Raw genomic sequence first — 25,398 nt, forward strand, 5'->3', positions numbered from 1 at the left:
GTGGGCCACTCCTTTTTCCATCTTTCAGCTGTCAAAGCAGATAATGGCTGCCAGAAATATTTTTCTAATAAAGGTCAAAAAAAAAAAAAAAAAAGTAAATGGCCAGGGGTAATGTGCTACTGATAATACTTTAACAATTAATAAGAACCCTAGACTTCTGAGAAATTAATGAGGAAACTATTTTTCCCAACTATGACTCCAAATCAGCTGTAATTTAGTGCTTGCAAACCCCACTCCAAAATTTAAGTAGCTATTTCTTTTTGTTTTATCTCCTTTCCACTCTATTTTACCTGATCCCTGGGTAGAAAATGCTGGTCTTTGGGTAATAAATCCTGGTCCTGAAATATGGATTCAATATTCTTGTCTTTAGGTAGAAAATCCTGGTCTTTAGGTAGGAAGTCCTGGTCCCGACATCTGGGTAGAATATTCTGGTCCTTGGGTAGAAAATCCCGGTCTTTAAGTAGAAAGTCCTGGTCCTGACATCTGGGTAGAATATTCTGGTCTTTGGGAAGAACAGACTGTTCTTTGGGTAGCAAATCCTGGACTTTGGACATAATACTCTCATCTTCTAGTTCAATATTCTGGGCTTCTGGCAAAATACCCTGAGTTTCTATCTTAACATCCTGGACTTTAGGCTCAATGGCCTGGGCCTCGGGCTCAACAGCTTGGTTTTCTGGATCAATAGGCTGGATACTGAGCCTTGGTTCAACACTCTCAGCTTCTAGCTCAACATTCTGGACTCCTGTCAAATCACTCTGGGTTTCCAGCAGATCACCTTGGGCTTCTGCAAGATAATCCTGGGCTTCCGGCAGAATATCCTGAAGGTCCTGAAGATCTAATTGCTTTTGCTCTTCCTCTTTCATCACAGCAAATAATGGATTTTTGAACTGTACTTTCTAAAAGTGAACATAAACACCAGATATAGAAAGCCAGGTAGTAGCCATACTATAGGTTCTCCATAAGATTACTAAAATAATCTCAAAGAGATATGGTAGTCAGGGGCACCTGGGTGGCTCAGTCGGTTAAGTGTCTACCTTCATTCAGCTCAGGTCACGATCCCAGGTTCCTAGGATTGTGCCCCACATTGGGCTCCCTGCTCAGTGGGGAGTCTGCTTCTCCCTCTCTCTCTGCCCCTCCCCTTGCTTGTGCTTTCTCTCTCACTCTTGTGCTCATTCTCTCAAATAGATAAATAAAATCTAAAAAAAAAATATGATAGTCAAACAAATTACTAAAATAAAATGGGAAAATACAATCTTTGCTTGACTTAACAGAACCTAAATCTATAATCCCAAACCAGTACAACAATATGGCATCCCTAGTCTAAATCACACTTAGTTTAATTTCTATTATACTATCTCCTTTCACTCTGCTTTACCTGAACTCTGCTGAAAGGTTTCTCCCTGTCTTCAGAAAGGAGATCCTGCTGCTGTCCCCAAAACAAATTTTCTTTCTCTCTCTTATCTACCGTAGTAGATGAAGATTCCTCAGAGTCAGGTTCCTACAAACACACAATCAACAACAGTAAAAAAGTATCTATTATAGGTAGAAACAATGTGATTACAATAAAATCTTAGGCTTCAGCACACTATTAGGATAATTTAGTAGGTCAATATAATCAAGTATTATAAAAACATGACATTACAAAAGAAGCATTAAGACTATATAATGAAAACTATAAAACAGTTGAAAGAAATTTAAAAAGATCTAAATAAATGGAAAGGCATCCCATGTTTATGGGTCTCAGAAGATAATACTAAGACATCAAAAAACCCTCAGTCAACTGGTTTTCAACAAGAGTGCCAAGAAAATCCAACAGAGAAAGAAGTTTTCCAACAAATGGTACTGCGACAAGTGGATATCCACATGCAAAAGAATTAAAATACTTCCTCAGTACCGCATACAAAAATTCACTCAAAATAGGTTTTAGACCTTAGTTTAAGGACTAAAATTATAAGTTTTAGAAGGACACATAGTAGAAAATATTGATGACTTTGGATTAAGCAATGGTTTATCAGATACTAGATCAAAAGCACAAGCAACAAAAGAAAAATAGGTAAGTTGAACTACACCAAAATTAAAAATTTTTCAGAAATGATAGCATTAAGAAAGTGAAATGACAACCTACAGAATGGAAGAAAATACTTGCAAATCATCTATCTGATAAGACATGTATCCAAAATATATAAAGAACCCTTATAACTCAGTAAAAATCAAATAACCCAATTAAAAAATCAGCACCACATATGAATAGACATTTTCTCCCTAAGAGACATGTAAATGGGCAATAAGCATGTGAAAAGATACTCAAGATCATAAGTCATCAGGGAAACACAAATCAAAAATACAGTGAGAGGGCAGCCCTGGTGGCCCAGCGGTTTAGCGCCGCCTTCAGCCGAGGGCATGATCCTGGAGACCCGGGATCGAGTCCCACATCCGGCTCCCTGCATGGAGCCTGCTTCTCCCTCTGCCTGTGTCTCTGCCTCTCTCTCTGTGTTTCTCATGAATAAATAAATACAATCTTTAAGAAAAAAAATACAGTGAGATATCACTTCACATCAGTAGGACAGTTATAATAAAAAATATGGACAATAATAAGTATTGGAGAGGATGTGAAGAAATCGGAGCCCACATATATTGCTGATGGGAAATAGCCTGGCAGTTCCTCAAAATACTAACCATAGTTAGCCTATGACCCCAAAATTCTATTACTAAAGAAATGAATATCCACACAAAAACATGTACACAACTGTTTGTAGCAGTTATTCATAAAAGCCAAGCCATCAACTGATGGATGGATATACCAAATGTGATATAGCCATAAAAGGAACATTATTCAGCAATAAAAAGGAATGAAGTACTGATATATTCGACAACATAAAACATTATGCAAAGTGAAAGAAGCCAGTCACAAATGACCATTATATGATTTATTATATATATTATTAATGAAATAATTAATGGAGACGAGGGAAGTGTCCAGGCAAAATGTCTCAAATATATATTATATGTTATATGTTTCCATTTAGATGAAATGTTTAGAATAAGCAAATCTATAGAGACAGAAAGTAGATGAGTGGTTGCTTAGGACTAGGAGTAGGGAAAGGAGGGTATGGGAAGTGATAGCTAATGGGGATAGGGTTTCTTTTAGAGGTGAAGAAATTGTTCTAAATTAGATTATGTGGACAGTTGTATAAACCTGTGAATATACCAAAAAAATCACTGAAATGTATTACTTTAAATGAATGAATTGTGTGATATATAAATTATATCTCAAAACTTAGAAAAAAACCAATACTGGACATTAGAATCTTAACCCTTAGCGGTGCCTGGGTGGCTCAGTCAGTTAAGCATCTGCCTCCAGCTCAAGTCATGATCCCTGGGTCCTGGGATTGAGCCCTGCATTGGGGCTCCCTGCACAGTGAGGAGTCTGCTTCTCCCTCTCTGTCCCTGCTCCTGATCTCGCTCTCTTGCACATGTTCTCTCTCTTAAATAAATAAAATCATAAAAAAAAACCAATCTTAACCCTTAAACCCAAACTTAATTAGCTGTAGATGGCTCTAACAAGCCATTATCTTTCCCCTCTATTCTTTACATTTCCTTTCCTGATTTTCTACAAATTTCTGGTAATACAAAGTAGTGAAAAGACCAAAGATCTTGATGGACCTAAAGGTCAACTGTCCTCTTGTTCCTATATTTGAGGGGTGATGGTTTACTACAAAGTGCTTTCTGGAAAAAAAATTAATACAAATATAAATGGTCTAGAGAAAGTAATATGCTCATGATACTAAGTTGAGTTTTTAGGAAGATCTGGAATGATTTTAGCAGATTATAGTGGTTGAATAAAGAATAAAGAAAAACAAATAGTGAGGTCTACTTCAGATTTACAAACAAATCACTCACACATCAAACATGGAGTAAAATAGACTGGTAAGAGAATATATTAACTTTATAAATGACAATTTATGCCTATCCCCACCAATGACAATTTTAGGAGGCTTATGATTTTGTCTTGGTGACCTAACAGTATGCAAGCAACTGTATCTTCTATTTGTATCTCTAAATCTGGAATAACAATAACAACCAGACAGATTCTAAGGTCAGTAAAAATAAGTCTAACAAGGAAATGAAACCAGAGTTCAACCAGGTTATTGATTGTGTCCTTTCTGACTGGCAGATTTCCACTTCACACAACTGAGGGGCTAGAAAACTATTCAGATTTAAGGGAAAGACCACATACATGATATAAGAAATAAGATCATTCTCATTTCTATGGAATAGATTTGTTTCCAATGTGTTAGCTGAAAAATACACATGCATTCTTTGGAAGCTGCAGTGAGTCTGAATTGATCATCACCATCATCATAATGAACTACATTTAAATGGCATCTTTGTCATACAAAACTGGTTTAAACAGGATGTTATCTTAGACTTAATCCTTTTCCCTTCTACTGAATGATTATTTCAGTCAGACCTGTAAACAGTACTTTTTCTGGAAAAACATCAACTGAAAGGTTTGAAAATGTTCCACACAATATAAAATAGGAGTGTCTAGGATCTGATAACCCTTTTTTTTCTGGTTTACTAGAATGTGTCCAATCACTTCATCTAACCATACTCTGGAGTCAGTCCAATGGCACAAAATGTAGTTGCCAAAACCACAGGTATGAAAATTGTAAAAAAAAAAAAAAAAAAAAAACTAAGCCATTTAGAAGAATTTAGGTACAAAAGAAACTCTATCTTGAGAATCATAACAAGGCAATGCTAGAAAAAGGTAACCATACTAAATGCATCTAGGATGAAATGCCATATGTAATATACACCCATGCCCGCTTGTTTTTTATATTTAACTATAAATGTCTTAATTATCACTGAAGAGGGAAGCATTATAGGTTAGTATTCTACAAACTGCAAACATATAAGAGACAAATGTTTTTGATGGTTCTGTTGAGACACGTAAGGAAAAAACTATATATATATAGTTACATATGTATGTATATATATAACTATATATATACATATTTAGGAAGCAAAACTAAGAAAGAAGTAAATAAGAGACAGAGGTGATAATGGCCAAAAAAAAAAAAAAAAAGAGCAAAAAGGATGAAATGGTCCATTTTACTAGATGTTATCAAAACTTGAAATTAATGCCAAAATGAGTAACCACGGGAAAATACATGAGTTTGGGGGTGCCTGGGTAGCTCAGGCAGTTAGGTGTCTGCCATCTGCCTTCGGCTTGAGTCATGATATCAGGATCCTGGGACTGAGCCCCATATTGGCTCCCTACTCTGTGCTTCTCCCTCTCCTTCTGCCTCTCCCTCCCCCTCACCCCCCACACTATGCTTGTGCTCTTTCTCTCTCAAATAAATAAAATCCTTAAAAAAAAAAAAAAAAAGAAAATACAGGAGTTTGTTTTTAGCATCCAAATTTGTGAACACTGAAATAAACAGGCACAGAACAATGGCATTTTACAAGTATACCCTTAAATATCCTTTTAAGTCTAGTTCCACATTTAGGTTCCAATTATTCATTCTAACCTTGTATTTTGAATTAGTGCTAACAAGAAATAATCAGCATTAACTTCTGGGTCCATTTCTTTCCAGGCTTTCATCTCTGCACATAGCATCAGTCCCTATCTCTTTATTTAGCTTTATTTTTTTATAGCATTTATCATTTGAAATTATATTCTACATTTATTTGCTTATTATTTGCTTCCCTACTAGCACAGAAGCTCCTTGAGCGATCTTTGTCTATCTTTTCTCCATTCTAAAAGTCCTGCTTCTAGAACAATGCCTGGCAACTATAGACATTCCATAAATATTGGCCGAATAAAGTTTTTTCAATTGAGAATATATTGTATATAATCTTGTATCCTACTTTTTTCACTTAACTTTGTACCACACTTTCCCTTGTTTTCATATATTCTCTGAAGCATGATAATTTTTAAAATGGGTATACATAGATACACTGTAATTTTTTAACCATTCCCTACTATTTGGATATTTCAGGTTATTTCCAACAATTTTTACAGTTCTCAATACTGTCGAGATATAAATAAATCTTTATCTGTACTTTTTAAAACAATTTATTAGAAATGAATTTACCTCTTGAGGGGGAAAGGTTTTCCTTCTACCATCTGGGAACATTGATGCATTTTTTTTATTCACAGTCTTAAAGGATGCCAGCCGGTGACGGGCCTGTTTCATGGTTTGACTAAGCTGCCAGGCAAAGGGAAGAAAGAGCAAACAAAAACAGGCTAAAGTTTTAATACCAAATTCACCAAGTGTTCCAACAGGAAAACAGGCCCCTATTATTAAAAAAAGCCAGACCTAAGACAAGAGGATTATCTGCAAAGGAGACTTTGTCTGCTGATAGTATTTTTACAACATGATTTTCATTACTCTAAAATACTGTATTTCATAACTTGATTTAAGTTCTGTTATTCAAAAATTTTTTTAACAACATACACTTTGTATTAAGAGTATACACAAAAATATCAGAACCTTTATCAGGATAAAAAGTCTGAATTAATAAACTTAGAAATGATTGAGCAGATACATTCCTTACCTTCCATTCATGCTCTCAATAAGGAGTTATTTCTTCAACTAGTCCTTGCATGCCTAATCACTTTGGTCACTCCTTGCCAGAAGACTCCATTCCCAGTCCCTCTAAATTCTTTTTTCCTATTTACAAGAATCCCTTCTTCACCCCTAACTGGAAGACTGTAGCTCTTAAGTCTTTTTTCAAATCCCCCTTCTTCCAGAAAGCCTTTCTAAGTTAATTCAGAACACAAATTCAAACATCTCACCCCATTTGTTTCAAGTACTCCAAGTAACAGCTGATAATAAGTATTAATATTAAATACATTGACTTTGTGTTCATTCCTTCTATCTAGTAATTTTAGTAAGCACCTATTTTGATTTTTTCAGAGAATCATAGCCTACCTATTTTTCACAAATCTGCACGAAATGTTCCCTTAAAGAAAATACAGAAATGAACAAAGTATGATTTTTTTTTTTTTTAGGCTGAGCTCTATATCATGTGGAAGAAAAGCATATCCCTACTATACTATTCAGTAAAATTATGGCAAAACCAGGACCAGTTCTAACCCATCCAGTAAAAGTTTAATGATACCAATTCTCCCTTGAAGGCAAATCATAACCATGATTTACAACTATAAATAATAAACACCTTGATTTTTACTAATAGTGAGCTAGGGATAAAAACACTCTCACTACCAGTGCAGTTTACTTACAGTGTATCACCTCTGTTTCATTCTTGCTTCTAAAGGTCTACATCTCCAGGCAGAAAAATCAGCCTGAAACATTACTCTTTATTCTGCTAAAAGGAGGACCTCTAAATTGGGTTAGCAGAGTGGCTAAAGGGGTCCAGATAGAGATAATCTTATTGCAAAAAGAGATACATGTGCAGCTGAGGTTATGGAAAATACAGAGCCACACATATGTCTGGTCTTACTCATTACCAAGTATGGTAAATGTTATTGCTTGCAAAATGTGACTAAGGATTCAAAATACCCATTGTAACAGATCTGAAATAAGGATAATCTTCTTCTCCCATCAACTCCAAAACTCTATTAGAGTCACAGATTGATTTTAGTCCCATAAACAAAATATTTCAACTGGTCCAACGGCTGAAATATACATTATAGTTTTTCAATTTCTCTATCATTACCATAACCCTTCATCAAACCTCAACCTAAAGACCCTTTCAAAGACCAGCCATGAGGACTGTAATAGGCTGAATAATAATATACACTCAAAGACCAGGTCCTAATCCCTGAAAACTGTAAATGCTACTTTATAGGGAAAAAAGGCCTTTGCAGATATCAAGCCTTTAGAGATATTATCTTGAGATAATTTTAGATTATCCACATTGGCCCTAAATGCCATCCCAATTGTCCTTATGAGAGAGAAAGAGAGGAAGATTTGGCATACAGAAGAAGAGAAGGTGATGTAAAGATGGAAGCAGGGATTGGTATGATATAGCCAAAAGCAAAGAAATGCCAACAGACACCAAAAACTAAAGAGTCAACGATCAAATTTTCTCCTAGAATTTGTGGAAGGGGCCCTGCTGACACCTTGATTTCAGCTCAGTGAAACTGATTTTGTGAGGCACCTGGGTGATTCAGTAGTTGAGTCTCCCACTTTGCCTAGAACTGCCCAGCTTTAGCACTGGAGGTCTCGGATCATCAGAGAAGGGAAGGTGTGTCACCCTATGAGAACAACTGAATCAACTGTTAATGATTAAATAATAGTGTGAAGATCAAAGATCCTATGCTGTGTGATCACCAGAGCTACCTCAGATTCAGAAAAACTATCCAGCCACAGACTCCTTAAAAGAGGTTAGATTTGTGTGTTTCTGATTCTGCCTTTATTATTCCACACATATTCTTTTTTTTTTTTTTTTCTCCGTCATTCAGCTTTATTTTAAGTGCTGGTTTTTGGTTCCCCAAGAGCTGCATGAGTGGTAGTCCTGACCACCTGACTGGGGACTGGGGGTCCACACATATTCTTAAAATAAAAGGAATTCTTGCAGTCAAAGAGCCTAATTCAAACAATAGTTTGCCAATGATAGATTACAGAAAACTTAACAGGTTATTTCATACTGCTTAAACCTTTCTTAACTGCCAAAATGAATTGTTATTTCCAGGGTTGAAAAAGCTGGAAAACATGCATTATAGAGAGAAAAAAAGTAAAAAACAAGATAATAAAAGATTCAGCGAGAAACAAATAAAAAGCTGATTTTATTTATTTATTCATGAGACATATACAAAGAGAGGCAGAGACATAGGCAGAGGGAGAAGCAAGCTCCATGCAAGGAGCCTGACATGAGACCCAATCCCGGGACTCCAGGATCACACACTGAGCTAAATCGCTGAGATAGGGATCCCCCCATGGATCCCCCCATTGAAACAATACTTATAGTAATTTCAAGAGTTCTAAAAATGAAATAGTCTAAGAAGCATTCAGTTGCTCAGCAGTGGCAATGTTCTAACAGAAAACTAGATGGCCATTTATATAAGAGAGGTTATAAAAAGAACTCCTTAAAGAAAGAAAGGTTAGACTAGACAATGTCTTTGGTTTTGCAACATTTAATTAAAAATGTGAGTAAATTCAAGCATATTGGAAACTTCACACATACAGAGAAGTAGAAGCTATAATACACACATGGATCAACCAGCATATATATATATATATATGAACCAGTTTTAACATTATCAATTCCTGGGCAATCTTGTTTTATCTATAATGCCCTACTTCACCTCACCCTTATGTTATTTTGAAGTATATGCCAGATGTCAAGTCATTTCATCCTTAAGTATTTCAATATATCAGATGAACATTTAAAACCCTCCAACACCAGGATTCTATGTTTCTATCACTCTGCAATACAAGAAAATTGAAAAGTCCACGAACATTCAGAAAGTGAATTGCATTCATCATTGACTCAACCACTTCTAGATAAACCAAGGGAGTTAGTGCTTGAACAATATCTCACTGTCTAGTTCTTAGTGACATCTAGTGGATAAAAACTGCAACAGAAATTGCAAAATTAAAAAGCATCTATTGTCATGATGTTGTATGGGCAAAAGTTTATAGGCTTAAAAGTAGTTTAGTTCACTGAACATTCTTCAGTACTTTCTTTCTTTCTTTCTCTTTCTTTCTTTCTTTCTTTTCTTCTTTCTTTTTCTTTCTTCCTTCCTTCCTTCCCTCTTTCTTTCTCTTTCTTTCTTTCTCTTTCTTTCTTTCTTTCTTTCTTTCTTTCTTTCTTTCTTTCTTTCTTTCATTTCTTAAGATTTTATTTATTTATTCATGAGAGACACAGAGATAGAGAGGCAGAGACACAGGCAGAGGGAGAAGCAGGCTCCATGCAGGGAGTCCGATGTGGGACTTGATCCCGGGACTCCAGGATCATGCCCTGGGCGGAAGGTGGCGCTAAACCGCTGAGCGACCCAGGTTGCTCATCTAATTCATCTTTTAAAGAAAAAAAAGCAGGGTATAAAAACTTTTTAGGGAAGCCTAGGTGGTTCAGCAGTTGAGCATCTGTCAGCCTCTGGCTCAGGGAGTGATCCCAGTCTGGGATCGAATCCTGCATCAGGCTCCCTGCAAGGAGCCTGCTTCTCCCTCTGCCTATATCTCTGCCTCTCTCTCTCTATCTCTCAGGAATAAATAAAATCCTTAAAAAAACTTTTTAAAAATTTTGTGACATTTCAGGCTTTTCATAACTTGATTTCCTTCTACCTATCTAACCTCATTTTCTATTATGCTCTCCTCTGTAAACTATCAATTAGAATGGTTCCATCACTTATTAGCAAATATACCAAGCTCATTACATATACTCTGTTCCCCCATCTCAAAATTCTTTTGAATATAACCAGTCAATTTACCTTATCATTTCAAAATATACAGATCAATTCCACATCTTCCAGGAACTCTCCCACGATCGTTTCCTTGGATTTAAAAATTTTTGAAATCCAATAGCACAACTTTACAATCAAATAGAGCAAATGTCTCTATATTAATATCTAATAGTTTGGGATCTGTTAGCTTTATATCTCTACTTGGAAATATAAACCCATAAAGGGTCCTATTTCACATTTCACTGGTATCCGTATAATGTTTAACAAACACAGGATATTCAAAGATCTGTGAACTGATGTATTCTATTCATGTACTGTACAGATGGAAGTAAAATCCACACTACAGTGAGGTTACAGCTAGAAGCACCATGAAGGCAACAGCTGTGTCTGTCTTCATCAATGTTCTATCCCTTATACTTTATGCAGTATCTAGCTCAATAAATACTTGCTCAAGAAATTGTTCATAATCTTAAAAAGGAAAATAAAAACGATTTATAAAATGATTACTACAAACCAAGCAATGGCAGGAAAAAGTCATAGAGTCATAGTTTGGGGCAAAGGGAAAAAAGTTGTTTTAAGTATCTCAATATAACACGTGCTTGTATAAAGCTTTCCCTATTGATACTAACAACACAATTAGATTTGCTTCATACTTATGACTGATCATGTAAGCAGTTGCAAAGCTTTTATTTTCACATAATCGTTTTTTTTTTTTTCTTTAAAGATTTATTTATTTTAGAGAGAGAGAGAGTAAGCCAAAGCAGGGGAAGGGATAGAGGGAGAGAATCTTCAAGCAGATTCCCCAGAGCACAGAGCTCCACACAGGGTGTGATCCCACGATCAGTGAGATCATGACTTGAGCCAAAACCAAAAATTAGACTCTCAATCAATTGAGCCACCCGGGCACTACCACTACTTCTACATTTTTGCTCTTCTCTCACTATTCCTAGAAATACATTTTAAATAAGAGGAAGTATAATTCCCAGAGCAGAGTTGAAGAATATGGTATCAACTGGACAAAAAAGCTCATGTACACTAAGGAGAATTGAATGTATGATGCCAAATGATTTGAGTGGATAAACCTACTCATGGTAGTTAATTTCATTCATTCATCCATCCATCTATTTATTTATTTATATTTAAATTCAATTTGCCAACATATAGTACATTAGTTTCAGATGTAGTTTTCAAAAATTCATCATTTATGCAAATTTTTAAATAACAGATATGTAAGGAGCATCTGGGTGGTTCAGACAGTTAAGTGTCCAACTCTTAGTTTCAGCTCAGGTTACAATCTCAGGGTCATGAGATCAAGCTCCACATCAGCTCTGCACCAGGCTCCAAGCTCAGCACAGAGTCTGCTTGAGATTCTCTCTCCCTCTTTCCCTTTGTCCTCCTCCCAGCTCTTTCTCTAAAACAAAAAAATAAATGTTTGATAAATTAATAAGTAACATGTAAAATCAATTTCTAGATAGGTTACTTTTTTAAAAAATTCTGATTATGTTGAGGATTTATTATTACTTGACCTATAGATTTATTATGATAATCAGATTAAAAGACAGGAAAGACAAAAATGAGACAAAAATGATGAATGAAAAAAAAATGATGAATGATATGCCCTATGTACTGTACTTTTCTGCAACAGAGGTTAGAAATCAGTTCTGTCCATATGCTACAAACAGAATAATTTACCCATAACAAAATTACAGTATAATTGGGGGGGGGGGGAATCTTTGATCTTGACCTAAAGCTCTTTCTCATAAGGTTTGACTCTAACATTTTGGCACCTTCCTTTAGATGATTCTAAACTGTCTTACCAAAAATAAATAAATTAAAAATATCTATAAAAAAATAAACATCATTTCACTATTCACCACTTTACAAAGGTAATTAAAAGTGAAATTGAATGTGATACCTCCTAATCGCTACTTCATACCTTAGATATAAGTAAAAAAATCATAGACATAAAATGAGTATATACTTACCGCCTGGGCTTGTTGTTGGAATAATTCATTCTGATTCTCTCTATCATCTATTCCATCTCCAAGCATCTGAGAAGGAGGTAACCTAGCACTTCCAATAGCAGCATTCAAGTTGTTTGAAAAAACACTTGTTTTTTTAGGAGTTAAATGTGCTGGATCTGAAGACTGCGTGGCTATAGAGCTTTCTTTTTCTGCCTACACAAAGGAAGAATGAGATTCTTCTAGTGAGATTCTACTCCAAGCCAGCACAATCAAATAACGCCCATAAGCAGCCCCAAAGATTTTAAATCAGAGTCAGGGTAGAAAGAAGAAAGCTTCAGCAAGCAAAGAAACTACCATTTGCCAGGTACTTACTATTTGCTAATAACTTACATATCTAATTCTCATAATGCTATGAGACAACTATCATGGCCCCATTTTATAGATGAATATAGATGAAGAAACTACAATCCACGCAGCAAAGCCAAAATTCAAACCCAATCCAAAATTCTGACATTGTTTTTAACTATTTGGTGAAAGCAAAAAAAAAAAAATTGTGAGTCAGAATAACACGGAAACACAAGTTTCTCTACATACAAATCTACTGCCCTCCCTAACAATTATACAAAGCATAGAATCCAAAGAAAGTGATTCTGTTACTGCCTAATAGCTTATCTCATAACACACAGTTTCCATTCGATCGTTACTCAGGTTCACTTTTGAACTTACTGCTTCATAAGATCTCTGAAGCTGTTGCTTTTTTCTCAGCCTGATTTGCTGATTTACTCGCTGTTTGACTTGTCTCTGAAAATGCTTCAGAGCTTCTTGTTTTTTTCTTAGCTGCTCCTTTAGTTCTTCTTCAATTATATATGCTGAAGTCTTAAAAGATGAAAGATAGAAAATAAATGTAAATGTCAGCAGTTTTTGCCCATTGGGGCACTCAAATCAAATCTTAATTTTTCATTGAACTGACAACTAAAGTTGTCTTCATTAATTCTTAATGAACCAATTCAAACCTATCTTATATCACACATTTTCTAAAATGAGTAAAATAGTCCAAATCCAGTAGATTGTTCATCACTCACTAAATATGTCCTATTGTAAAATAGCTTCGCGCTCAGATTTATGCTCCATTTTTAACCTAGCATGCCCTTCCTGTCATCTCCATCTAGTAAGGTAAAGGCCTTTTCACTCTTTAAGATCATCTAATACCCAACCACCTAGGACCTTCCACAATCCATTCTTCTTCTGAGCTCTCCCATGCTGTAGTATCTCTCACTCTTATTAATGTTAATTGAGAGCAAAACTTCTTAACTCCCCCAGTAGATTAGGTATACTTTGAAGGCAGGAAATGTATTTAATTCTCCTTTGTTGCCTCTACAGTATATAACAGAGAGCCTTGAATATAAAGGTACTCGATATTTATGTAATGCTCAATCACAAAACATAGTCAAAACAATCCAGAAATTTTATCCCATTTGAGTCCCTGATCACTACTCCCTTCCTCTGAGTGCCCTGAATAACAACCATGTACATCATAATTAAAAGCAGTTACCATTACTAAAGATCTGTTACAAGACAAACACTTTTAACTACATTATATCACTGAATCCTGGAAACTACCTCCAATAGAAAGCATTCTCTGTCCTATATTAAAGAAGAGGAAACTGGGGCTCAGAAAGATTCATCTTCAGTAGTAGCCCGAGATCCTAATGCTGGCAAGTAATAGAGCTAGAAGTTTCTGACTCCAATACGTATGCCCTATACTGTACTGTTTTTCTCTTGACTATGTTTCTCTTTCAAAAAGAATCTTCAAATTAAATAAATCATACTCCTATTGAGTCCTTCTTCTGACACAGTGATTCCAAATTCTAGTTTAGAAGGTGCTCAAATATATCACAAGTCATTAACTCTCAAAATCAAATGAACTTAAATTCCAATTAAAATTAAATTATTTTCTAATTAAATTAAATTATTTAATTTCCTTAGAAATTAAATTTTCTAAGGAATCTACCTCATATTTTACACAAGTATATATCTAGGAGTGTATAAAACAAATATCAAAGAACAATTATAGGTAAAATAATTCCAAAGGAAAGATACAGGTAGTAAAGCCTGAACAACTGACCGAAAGTAACTCAAGTCCCAGAAAATTAAAGCCATCCTGCTTCTTTTACTTTCATTATCTGTCAGCTCCCTCTTTTAACCCCATACTGTTTGATTATCAAACATCTTACTGAAGTATATGACTGATTTTAACTGTGAATCTCAACTGTAAACCAAAGATAAGAGTATACCACATTTTAGAAACATACTTTTCTTAGCAAACACCATTGTATAAGGCCACCAAAACCCAAGAACATTGTCCCATGTTTGGAATGTTAGGAGATTCCCAGAGTCAAATAAATTTGAGGAATACTGAGTTAAGCAAAAATACATACTGTTTCAATTGTACAACTAACTCCTCATAGACCTTTTGAATCCTAAGGACTATCCAAGGGGACAATAAAGGATGAAGTGTTTCTCACAACAACCAAAGGACATTTTTGCCTAATTCACATATGATGGAACTGATACTTAGATTTTGCAGTAGTCTCCAAAGATGATCTCCCCTTCTCCCCACAGTGAACCAAACCTCCCGGTATTTATGCTCTTGTGAAGTAATCTCCCATACTGACTGTAGTCGGGCTCTGAATAGCCAACAGAATGAGGAAGAATTGGCTCCATGACTTCTCCAGCAAGGTCATAAAGCAACTTCCACTTCCACCGCCTTAGAGCGCTCACCCTTGGGGAAACCAGCCACCATGTAAGAATTCTACCCTTAGACACCATGCTGAGAGGAAGGAAGCCCAAGCTAGCCAAGTAGAGAGATCGTGTGGAAAAAGAAAGCATCCAGCAAGCCCCTAGCCATTCTAGTCATCCTAGCCCAAGTGCCAGGTATGTGAATAAGAAAGCCATCTTGGACATTACAGCCCAGTAGATGCCAAATGAAGAAGAACCAAGAAAACCAACAAACAGCCAGAACCCAGTAAGCTTGTCCCAGACATCTCCAACTATTTTAGCTGTCCCAAGTGAGGCTTCAGATGCAATGTTGCAGACAACTGCTTGAAATCCTGACACACAGTATCTTTTGCTTTATGCCACTAGGATCCAGGTTTGTTACACAAACAGATAAAATATAAAATAATGCAATAGCCATAAAATGCTGATAGAACTGCAGTGTCTTTTGATGCTAATTTACTTAATGGAAGGGGAGGTCTGAAACTATAGTACTTTTAGGAATCTTGATGGCTCTGAAACGGGACAAAATGATTAGGAGTTTCCCTTTAGAATAACCATATTAGGTCTACCATGCTCTAGAAGTAACTATTCAGCATTTATTCTGAGCTGACAAGAGCTGCATCTGTTAATAAGGGTTGCTTCCCAAGACAGTATGTGCTAAATCAGTAGAGTTCTATGAGATGCTTGATCAAACTGCCTTTGACTGGTACTGATCAGAATTTTTTAAATGAGGGAAAAGAGACATGTTTATATTTTTTTCCAAGACTAATATTTTGAGTTAATATTTGGGAACATGAGATTCAATTGTCTAACATAGAAAAAGAAAATTTTGGTGGTTTTTAGGCATTTTGCTACTACATGATCAAGGTGTCATAATTTGAGCAATGAAAAAGAAGTGTCACTAACTTAAACATCAAAATATCTTTGTACCAAATCTTATCAATTCTTCTGGCTTATTTCTTACCTTTACTCCTCTTCATTCCTACTTCAACCTCCCTTTTTTAGGGCTTTCCCTCTTTATTCTTTACCATTAAATAAGTCTCGATGCCATACATACTTCATGGCTAAATTGTTATAATTACATCCTAATTTGTCTCCCATGAGCCAATCTATCCCTTACCTCAAAACAAAACAAAACAAAACAAACAAAACAAAAAACAAAAAACAAAACAAAAAAAAAAGGAATTGAAGCAACTAACCTAATCAGAACACTGTTTTATCATTAAATTCATCTGCAAATATTAAACAATGAGATCAATCCCTTATCCAAAATTTCCTGTGGTTCCTATTGCTCCTATTTTTTTTACAATCCTATCAACCACCATATCCTTATGAAGCTTCCCACTCCAATTCATCTAATCTACCCTTAGAATCCAGAAAACATTTTGCTCACTTCCCACTCTCCCCATTCTCCTTAATTGGGAGAATCATCCTCCTTCTCTGACCATCTAAATTCTTCATTAACTTGCCTGTATCACATCAACCCAAAGTCCTATCTTTCTTCTTTAAGTATCATAGTCATAGCACTTAATCATATACTACTTAGACAATACCCTTTTTTGGAAATAGGCAGAAGAGGAATAAATGAATGTGTGTGTGTATACAAAAAAATAAAATGGACATATGACATTGCTTTGCTACTTAAGATTTACTTTAAACAGGTCTCATTTCTTCTCTGAGATCAAGGACCACTCATATTTTTCATCTTATGTTCAATATTTTGTCTACACATCCTGAAGACAATCACACAATTTGCGCATTCCACTTATTAGACACTAAAATGAAGTTGGGGGCAGGTTAATAAATAAGATTTTTTCCTTGTGCTCTGGAAGCTCACACTCCATCAGGAAAGGCAGATATGTAAACAACTTACTATGAATATAACATGGTAAATGCCACAACAAAATTCCAACAAAGAGCTAAGGGGCACAGTATAGTGAAAGACTATCAACAATCTTCTTTACAAAATTGTCCTCCTGTGTTAATGGTGACATATGGGAGTTACTAGGTAAACAGGCACACAGGTAAACTTTGCAGAAGTTTCCCTTCATCTGAAATGCTCTTCCCTACCGTCTGTACTTATAACATTTCCATTTTTAAGGACTATCATAGACTGTATTTCTACATCTATTCTACATCTATTCACTCATTCATTCATTCAACGAGTGTTTCCTTAAAGACTTACTATATGACAGGATAGGAATGAACAAAAAATAAAGGTCCCTTTTCTTTTGGACCTTATAGTTAAACGTTCTCTGGGCGCCTCCGCGGCTCAGTGGTTGAGGGTCTGCCTTTGGCTCAGGTCGTGATCCTGGGGTCCTGGGATCGAGTCCCACATCGGGGACCTTGCAGGGAGCCTGCTTCTCCCTCTGCCTGTGTCTCTGCCTCTCTCTCTGTGTCTCTCATGAATAAACAAATAATATCTTTAAAAAAACAAAAAACAAAACTCTCTCAGAATAACCCCAGTCAGAATTAATATTCCTTCCCTTACTCTCTTACTGCGTCTGAGTCTTATTGATTCTACACACTTACTGTAACTTTAAGAATCAACTAATGTAAAAAAAAAAGGAACCCATTAATGTTACTTACACACACTAAGTGTGGCAACTGTGGCAACTGTGATCCCTACTACCTTGGAGGGCGTCTGCAAGATACAGCCAGTGCCTCCGTCTTGTGCCTAGCAAGCAGTCTAGACCTTGTGAATTAGACAGTTTTGGCAGACACCTGTGCGTTCTGCAATCCTAATTCAGGAACATACTCATTTTACAACAGAAGGGAAAGGACTGTTCATGTTTATCTAAGCACCGATTAGAGAGGGCTAATATGGGGGGGGGGGTCGGGGGGGAGGCCCCACTACACCTGCATCGAACTGACACTCACATACGCGGGGACTTCCGAACTATCTGGCGAGGCCGCTTCCACCCAGGCCCCAACCGGCATTACAGCCTGGTTCCTCTCGGCCAGCACCGCCAGCACGTCCTTGCTCTTCAGGGGGTTTAGGGCCAGGGGCATCCTCGTGGCGTGGCGAGGCTTCTGGAGGGGGGCCATACTTCCCGGCATCTGCGACTCCTGGGCAAGCAGAAAGTTAACGCTTAAAACCCTCCGAGGACGGCGTGGAAAGCTCCACCCCGCCCCCCGCCCCCCGCCCCCCGCCGCAAGCCTGCTGCGGAGGCGCCAGGAAAGCAGAGAAGCCTTCGAGAGGCGGCGGTGGAAGAACAATCCCGGAGAAGGAAGGAAGGAAGGAAGGACGGGAAAGAGGAGTAGGAAGAAATTAAGAGGGAGAGTGTAAAGCCTGCCTCCGGGAAGGAATGGCGATCGGAGGGGAGAGAACCTAGAGCGGCCCACGGGTGGCCCCGCCCGGAGAGGGAGGACGGGCCGCAGCAGCCCGAGGGAACGGGGCCGGCAACCGGAGTCTGAGGCAGGGCCCAAATAACCGGTGTCCCGCTACGGGGGGAAGCGCGCCACCGACTCCAACTATTCCGGACACTACGGTAACCGCCTCCAGCAAACCGCCACTTTCGGGAGGGCCGCCCGGTCCCGCCCCGCCCCGCCCCGCCCTGCCCCTGCCCTTCCGGGCGGCCTTGTAGCCTCCCCTTCCGGTCTTGAGTCCCCGCCCCGGGGCTGGGAAAGCGTGCGGGGCGGGACTCCGGGCTCCGCATGGACGTCACTTCCGCTTGGTGGCCGGCTGAAGGGGCGGGGCCTGTGAAGGCGCGGGAGACTGGGCGGGAACGAGTGGGCTCGCGGGGCTGCTGGGTAACGGGGCCCGGGGCGTGGCCGGCTGCAGGTGCTTTTGTGGTCCTGGCGCAGGGACCAGCCCGAAAATCCCTCCGGAGAGGGTTGGGGGGAGCTGAGGAGCGCAGACCGGGAGGGGCGGGGGTCCCGGTGGAGGGAAGCAGGAGAAAAGGATGGGAAAGGGTGGCCCTGGCCGGGCGTCCTGGAGGAACGAGCTAACCGTGGATGCTGCGGCTCCTGGGGACACCTCGTTCCCTTTATGAGACTGTTTACTAGTTTCTTGAATTCGAATATCGCAGCATCGTGAGAGGTCACCCTCTCTGCTCCAAGCTCTACTGGGATTCTGGGGACACCTCCTTATCCCTGTGAAATACCCATGCATTCATTCATTTCACATATAATTGGGAGCTTTTTAACATACCGGTACTGTTCTGGGCGCTGGAAATCGACACCAGTGAACAAAACAAACAGCCCTTGTTAGTGGAATTTGCAGTCTAACGAGAAGAAGTAAGCAAATAAACACATGAATAAGTAAATGTGTCTTGGTGCTGATGAATATCGTTGATATAAGCAAAGAAGGAAGATAGCGTTGTGGGCGTCTTTCTGTGTTTATTGAGCACCCAAGAAAAGCGTGATCTACGATAGCAAGAAAAGAAGTGTGGGGAGAGGCAATGAATGTGTAGATAGGATGACTAGAGAAGATTTCATTGAAGTACTTAAAAAAAAAAAAAAGATTTTATTTGTTTGAGGGAGAGTGCCCAAGCTGGGGGGAGGAGCAGAGGGAGAAGCAGACACCCCGCTGAGCAGGGAGCCCCCGGCTCAGTCCCAGGACCCTGAGATCATGACCTGAGCCAAAGGCAGTGGCTTAACCAACTGAGCCACCCAGGCGCCCCCACTGAGGTCCCTTTGAGCAAAGGCTTCGAGGCAAACTCCCATGATACAATGGAACAAGCTACTGTCACCTTCAAAGGAGAGTTAAGGGTTCCAGGTAGCGAGGACAGCAAGCACAATTGCTCCAAAGTAGCTGAGAAACAGCAGGGAGGCTGGTGTGACTGGTGGAGTGAGAGAAGGAGAGAGTATTGGGGTAGGCAGTCGAAAGTTAGGGGGTGGGCAATCACATAAAGCATTGCAAGCCATGGAAAGGCATTGAGATGGGGAACCACTGGAGGGTTTTGAGCAAAGGAATGCCATAATGTGACTTAAATTGTTAAAAAAAAAAATCACTGTGGATGCTGTATTGAGAATAGACTGCATGAGGCAGGAGTATAAATAAGTAGTAGGCCAAGTAAGAGACTATTTATTACAATAATTCCAATAGGAGATTATGATGTCTTGGATCAGAGAAGTAGTGGTAAAGATGGTGAGAAGTCGTTGGATTCTGGATATATTTGGAAAGCAGGACTTTCAGGACCTGTTGAAAGTTGGATATGGAGTGTGTGTGTGTGTATATGTGTGTGTGGAGAGAGAGAGAGAGAGAGAGAGAGAGAGGAGTCCAGAAAAATTCTAGCGATTTTGTTCTGAGCAATTGAGAGGATGGAGTCGCTATTGCCATTTCCTGAGATGGGGAAAATGGTGGATAGAATAAGTTTGGGAGGAAGATCAGGAATTCAGTTTGAGACAGATTTTGTTTTTCGAATTGACATCCAAGAACATAATATGATAAAAGTATCTGCAGAGAGTTCTGGTCTAGAAATAAGAGTTTGGGAGTTGTTAGGTTATAGGCTTAAAGCCAGGAGATGAAATTAAATCAAGCCACTGAATTATAGACAGATAAGAAAAGAGGACCAAGGACTGAGCTGTGGGGAATTCCAACAGTAAAGAGGCTGAGAAGGAGGAAGGATCAGCTAGTAAGCTAAGGGAAAAAACGAGGAATGTGTGATAGCTTGAGAGCCAAATCAAGGAAATGTTTCATCGAAGAGAAGAGACCATTCATGTTAAATCCTGCTGATAGCTCAAATTGGATAAGGACTAAGAATTGGCTTATTGGGTTAACAAAGTGGTCATTGATGACTTTTAAAAGAGCAGTGTTTTTGAAGTAGTTGGAAAGTGAAAGCCTGATGGGGTGCACTTAAGAAAGAGGGGAGGAGGAATTGGAGACAGCAATTTTAGGCAGCCTTTCCAATGAGTTTTGTTGTGAAGGGACATAGGGAAATGGGTAGCTGAAAAGAAAGATAGGATCACAGGATGATTCTTTTCTTTAAGAATGCAGCACATGGTTTTGGTTGTTGGGAATTATCCAGTAGACAGGAGAAAACTGACAATGCAAGAGAGAGATGGGAGACCGTTTGCACTATGAACTTAAGTGGACCAGAAGGAAAGGGATCTAGTGAACAAGGGGAAGGATTGGCCTCAGATAGCAGGAAGAAAGGTTCATTATAACAATTCCAGTGAAGTAGACTATACACTGGTAATTGGGTAATATAGTGGTGACAACTTGTGGAAGTTCTCTTCCGACTGCTGCATTTTCTCTATAAAATTGTATTGTAGCCAGCCTACAAGATGGCCTCTCATGGTCTCCTGGTCTTCACACCCTGTGTAGTCCCCTTTTACTTTGTACCAGTGTTGGTCTGTGTAACCAATAGAATATGGCAGAAGAAATGGTATATCCCATCAGAGATTAGGTTGTAAAAGATGCTGAGTTCTCTCTCTCTCTCTCTGTCATTTTTCTTGCTCTTGCTCTCACTATCACTCAGATCACTTGCTCTGAGGCCATTTATGTCACAAGTAGCCCTATCAAAAGGCCCACATGACTGAGTACTGAAAACTTCTGCCAACAGCCCTTTGAATGATCTTGAAAGTAGATCCTCCAGCCCCAGTCAAATCTTCAGAAACTGTTGTCTTGGCCAACAGCTTGACTGCAACCAACAGCTTGACTGCAACCATAAGAGACCCCGAGCCAGACTCCGCACCCAGCAACTATGTGGGATAATGTTTGTTGTTCTAACATACTAAATTCGGAGATAATCCATTACACAGAAAAATGATAACTAATACAAGTAGGAATCAATTAATAATATAGAGGAAGAGATGTTCAGGTCTGAGGAAGGAAGATAATGTACAAAAAATAGTTGTCTGGAAGAGTAAGGACCCATATAAAATTCATGACTGTGAATTTCAACTGAGACTAGTCAGCATGGTTGAGCATTTTTCTTCAGTTGCATGCTTATAGCATAAAGTAGGTGGAAAAATTTATTTTAATCAGGGTTGAGGCTTTACCAAAATATTACTCTCAAGCAAGAAATGAAAATTTAGGGAGTTGAAGAGAGTTGAAGATGACTGCAAGGGAGCAATTAAATGACCATGAAACTTAAAATAAGTAATAAGGAAAGGGAGGACAAGTGGGATGTAAGCAACATTGTAAGGTTTGTAAGATTAAGAGATTGAAGGTTCCAGGGAGGTCTCAGGTTTGTTGAAGCAGGATAATTGGAAAGAGTGCCCTGAAAAAGATAAGAGGTGGGGATCCAAGAGTGGGATGCTTGAAACTGAGGGTGTGGAAGGACTGCCTATAATGGTACTGTCAAAGTCCGTGGTAAGGCCAGGGGAGGGAATGCTGATATAGAATAAAAAACAAGGGGGATTCCTGGGTGGCGCAGCGGTTTGGCGCCTGCCTTTGGCCCAGGGCGCAATCCTGGAGACCAGGGATCGAATCCCACGTCGGGCTCCCGGTGCATGGAGCCTGCTTCTCCCTCTGCCTGTGTCTCTGCCTGCCTCTCTCTCTCTCTCTCTCTCTCTCTCTCATAAATAGATAAATAAATATTTTTTTAAAAAATCACCAAAATGGGGGATCCCTGAGTAGCTCAGTGGTTTAGTGCCTGCCTTCAGCCCAGGGCATGATCCTGGAGTCCTGGGATCGAGTCCCATGTCGGGCTTCCTGCATGGAGCCTGCTTCTCCCTCTGCCTGTGTCTCTGCCTCTCTCTCTCTCTCTGTGTCTCTCATGAATAAATAAATAAAATCTTTAAAAAAAAATCACCAAAATATATGACCAGAATAGTGTTGGTGAGAACCAGGAACAATAATAGTCTTCAAGGAGTTTTGAGAAAGAGACCTGGAGGTTGGTAGAGGATATTAACTTGGAAAGCAGTGAGTGGTACTGTCTAACAACATTAGATTCAAAGCGATGGATGAAGCCAAGAAAAGGGAGAGAGAATGGTCTATAGATAGGAGTGAGCGAGAAGGTAACCCATCCCACCCCCTCCCCCACCCCCACCCAGAGGGGTAGGGAGCAGAAAACAGCCACCCTTGAGAGGCTGGAGGGAGATTGAATTGCACACCTCCAAACACATGCGCGCGCGCGCGCACACACACACACACACACACACACACACACACACACTGGCCCTCAACACTGGGGAGAAGTATGATTAGCTCCTTGCTTTCTCTACCTCAAGATCTTTGCATTTCACCGGTAGCTGCACCAGTGGTCTCATATGAATCTATACTCTTGTTAAATCCAGGAAGCTCACATCTTGGGCTCTTTTCCTATTTTCTGACCTTGCATGCAGTTTATCTTCTCTTTGGCCAGAGTTAGTTTCTCAGCAGGGAACAGTTTGCTCAGGAATGTCTGTTTTCCTTAGAAACTTAAAAGAAAAAAAAATGCGTGTTTTTGGCATGAGAGTCTTCAGATCCTGTACCACAAAACTCCTCATCAGAGCTGGATTATCTCTGTTGTGTGTGCCTGGGAGATCCCTGGCCATCTCTGCACAAAGCCCTGAGTCACTGGGTCCTTGGCAGCAGTCCACTCCACACAGAACTGATTGTTTGAGGAGCAGCAGGGGGCAATTTGCTGTTTGCTCACCAGCATCCTATTTGTGGCTGACTGACCCATCCTGGTAACAAATCAGAAAACTTGGCCACCAGTTAATCCAAAGGGCTGACACCAAGGAGAACTTCTGTAGAGTTGGGAAACCTCCTATTCTGTTCTCATGGGATCTAGATGTTGGGAACTCAACCCCAGGCAGCTGAGTCGTACCTACTTTCATTCTCTTCCCCAAACTTGAGTTGGATTTCCCAGGACTAACCAATTTTCTAGACTATTTCCTGAGATAGACCATAGCACTGTCTTTCTTTGATCTTCCTGCTTAGCCACCTTTCCAAATAAACTTTCTAACTGAAATCATTGGTGAGGGTCCTTCTGTTTGTCTATGCAGACTAGGTTTTTGCAAAGGACTCAGCCTAGCTTTTGGAAGCCTTGTTGTTTTTCCAGCTGTCAGCTCCTTCAGGGACTGCCTCAGCTTCAGATTGCTGCCTTCCCTTCCCTTTGAGGAGCAGCCACATCCAGTGACTGATGGATATGAGATATAAAGGCCCAGTGGTTTCTGCCTAATTTGGAACAACTAATGAGCCATCATTTCAGCTTCAGAGCTCTCTATGGGGTCAGCTGGAGCTGTCTGGCCTGCATCAGAGCTCAGCTTCTCCATCTACCTACTCCTGCTTCCTTCTTTCCACAGGTGTCAATCTCAAATACATCCTTGATCAACATCCTAGACATGAAATTTTGTTGCAGAACCTGCTTCCTGGAGAGCCCAACTACCACACCCTTTGAGGATTGTTAAGAGTTCAGAGACCAAAGCACTGGCAGTGCTCAGGCCATATGAGTCCTAATGTCAAAAGCCATTGACTCCTGATCATTATTCTCTTCCTTTCCATCAGAGACACCTGCATATTTCAAGGATATGGCCTAACCATAAGTTAATGTCCTTATTTTTATTCCTGTTGACAGTTTCAAAACTCTGCCTCTGGATTAAGCTCTCAAGGCTACCTACTCTCCAGACTTTGTAAATAGGTGAGCTAATGAAAGCTCCTTATTGTTTTAAGATTTTGTTGAGAGAGAGAGAGAGCACAGAAGGGGCGGGAGAAGCAGACCCCCACTGAGCAGGGAGCCCGATGTGGGGCTCCATCCCAGGACTCTGGGATCATGACCTGAGCTGAAGGCATATGCTTAACTGACTGAACCACCCAAGCCCCCCTGAAGCTGTTTAGAGTTAATGTCAACTTGCATTAGGTTTTATACTGTTTGTAACATAAAGAGCCCTGAGATACACAAAATAGAGTCAATTGGTCAAAAGAGGAGAATGGTGCAGAGAAGCAGGAAGATTCAGAATTACCTACAAAAATTGATTCTGGGAGCTTCCCCAGTGTTTGGGCTCTCCTACTCCAGACCCATGCAATTGTGCCTCTCCTTTGATGGTAACTTCACTGGGATATCTGTTCTGTGAAGCCAAAGAATCTTGACTTTGTCTTAACATAAAGCAAGTTTGGTCAAAATGATTTTATCTGTCTATAGTTGTTATCTATATGATTCACCATACTTTTGACTGTTTCTGGAAACATACTCCTAAAATATAAAAGTTGACATCATTAAAGATACTTTAAAATATGGTGCAGGTTTTTAAAGCAATGTCAAAAGAGGAATTTAAAAAAATCTTTTATAGAATAAGTAGGAAGGCATTCAACGTAACTATCTGGAGAAAACTAAGTCATTATTTTATAATAATCTGCTGTTGTTATTGTTATAATTGTAATAATAATCTGCTATTAATAGTCAC

At 39.2% G+C, this 25,398-nt stretch overlaps 1 protein-coding gene across 17 annotated transcripts in view; it reads right to left on the reverse strand.

The window, feature by feature from the left end:
* Positions 1–18,672, reverse strand: part of CCDC15 (coiled-coil domain containing 15) — an 82,989-nt gene extending 64,317 nt beyond the window's left edge. For 5 of the 17 annotated variants that reach the window (XR_005359104.1, XR_005359103.1, XM_038535774.1 and 2 more), the window contains exons 1-7: positions 18,417–18,671; positions 18,001–18,189; positions 13,069–13,218; positions 12,364–12,555; positions 6,102–6,215; positions 1,376–1,498; positions 291–896 (exon numbers count right to left, since the gene is read on the reverse strand). Coding sequence is in view for 14 of the 17 variants with exons in the window: in XM_038535774.1 (XP_038391702.1) it covers positions 291–896; positions 1,376–1,498; positions 6,102–6,215; positions 12,364–12,555; positions 13,069–13,218; positions 18,001–18,180 (1,365 nt within the window). In the remaining 3 variants the exon portion in view is untranslated. Of the gene's footprint in view, positions 1–290; positions 897–1,375; positions 1,499–6,101; positions 6,216–12,363; positions 12,556–13,068; positions 13,219–13,962; positions 14,098–18,000; positions 18,190–18,416 lie in introns of those variants that run through there. The other 12 variants (XM_038535770.1, XM_038535773.1, XM_038535766.1 and 9 more) reach the window with 9 other exon arrangements.
* Positions 18,673–25,398: the final 6,726 nt, after the last annotated feature.

Source organism: Canis lupus, chromosome 5 (assembly GCF_011100685.1).
Source record: "Canis lupus familiaris isolate Mischka breed German Shepherd chromosome 5, alternate assembly UU_Cfam_GSD_1.0, whole genome shotgun sequence".
Classification (NCBI taxonomy): domain Eukaryota; kingdom Metazoa; phylum Chordata; class Mammalia; order Carnivora; family Canidae; genus Canis; species Canis lupus.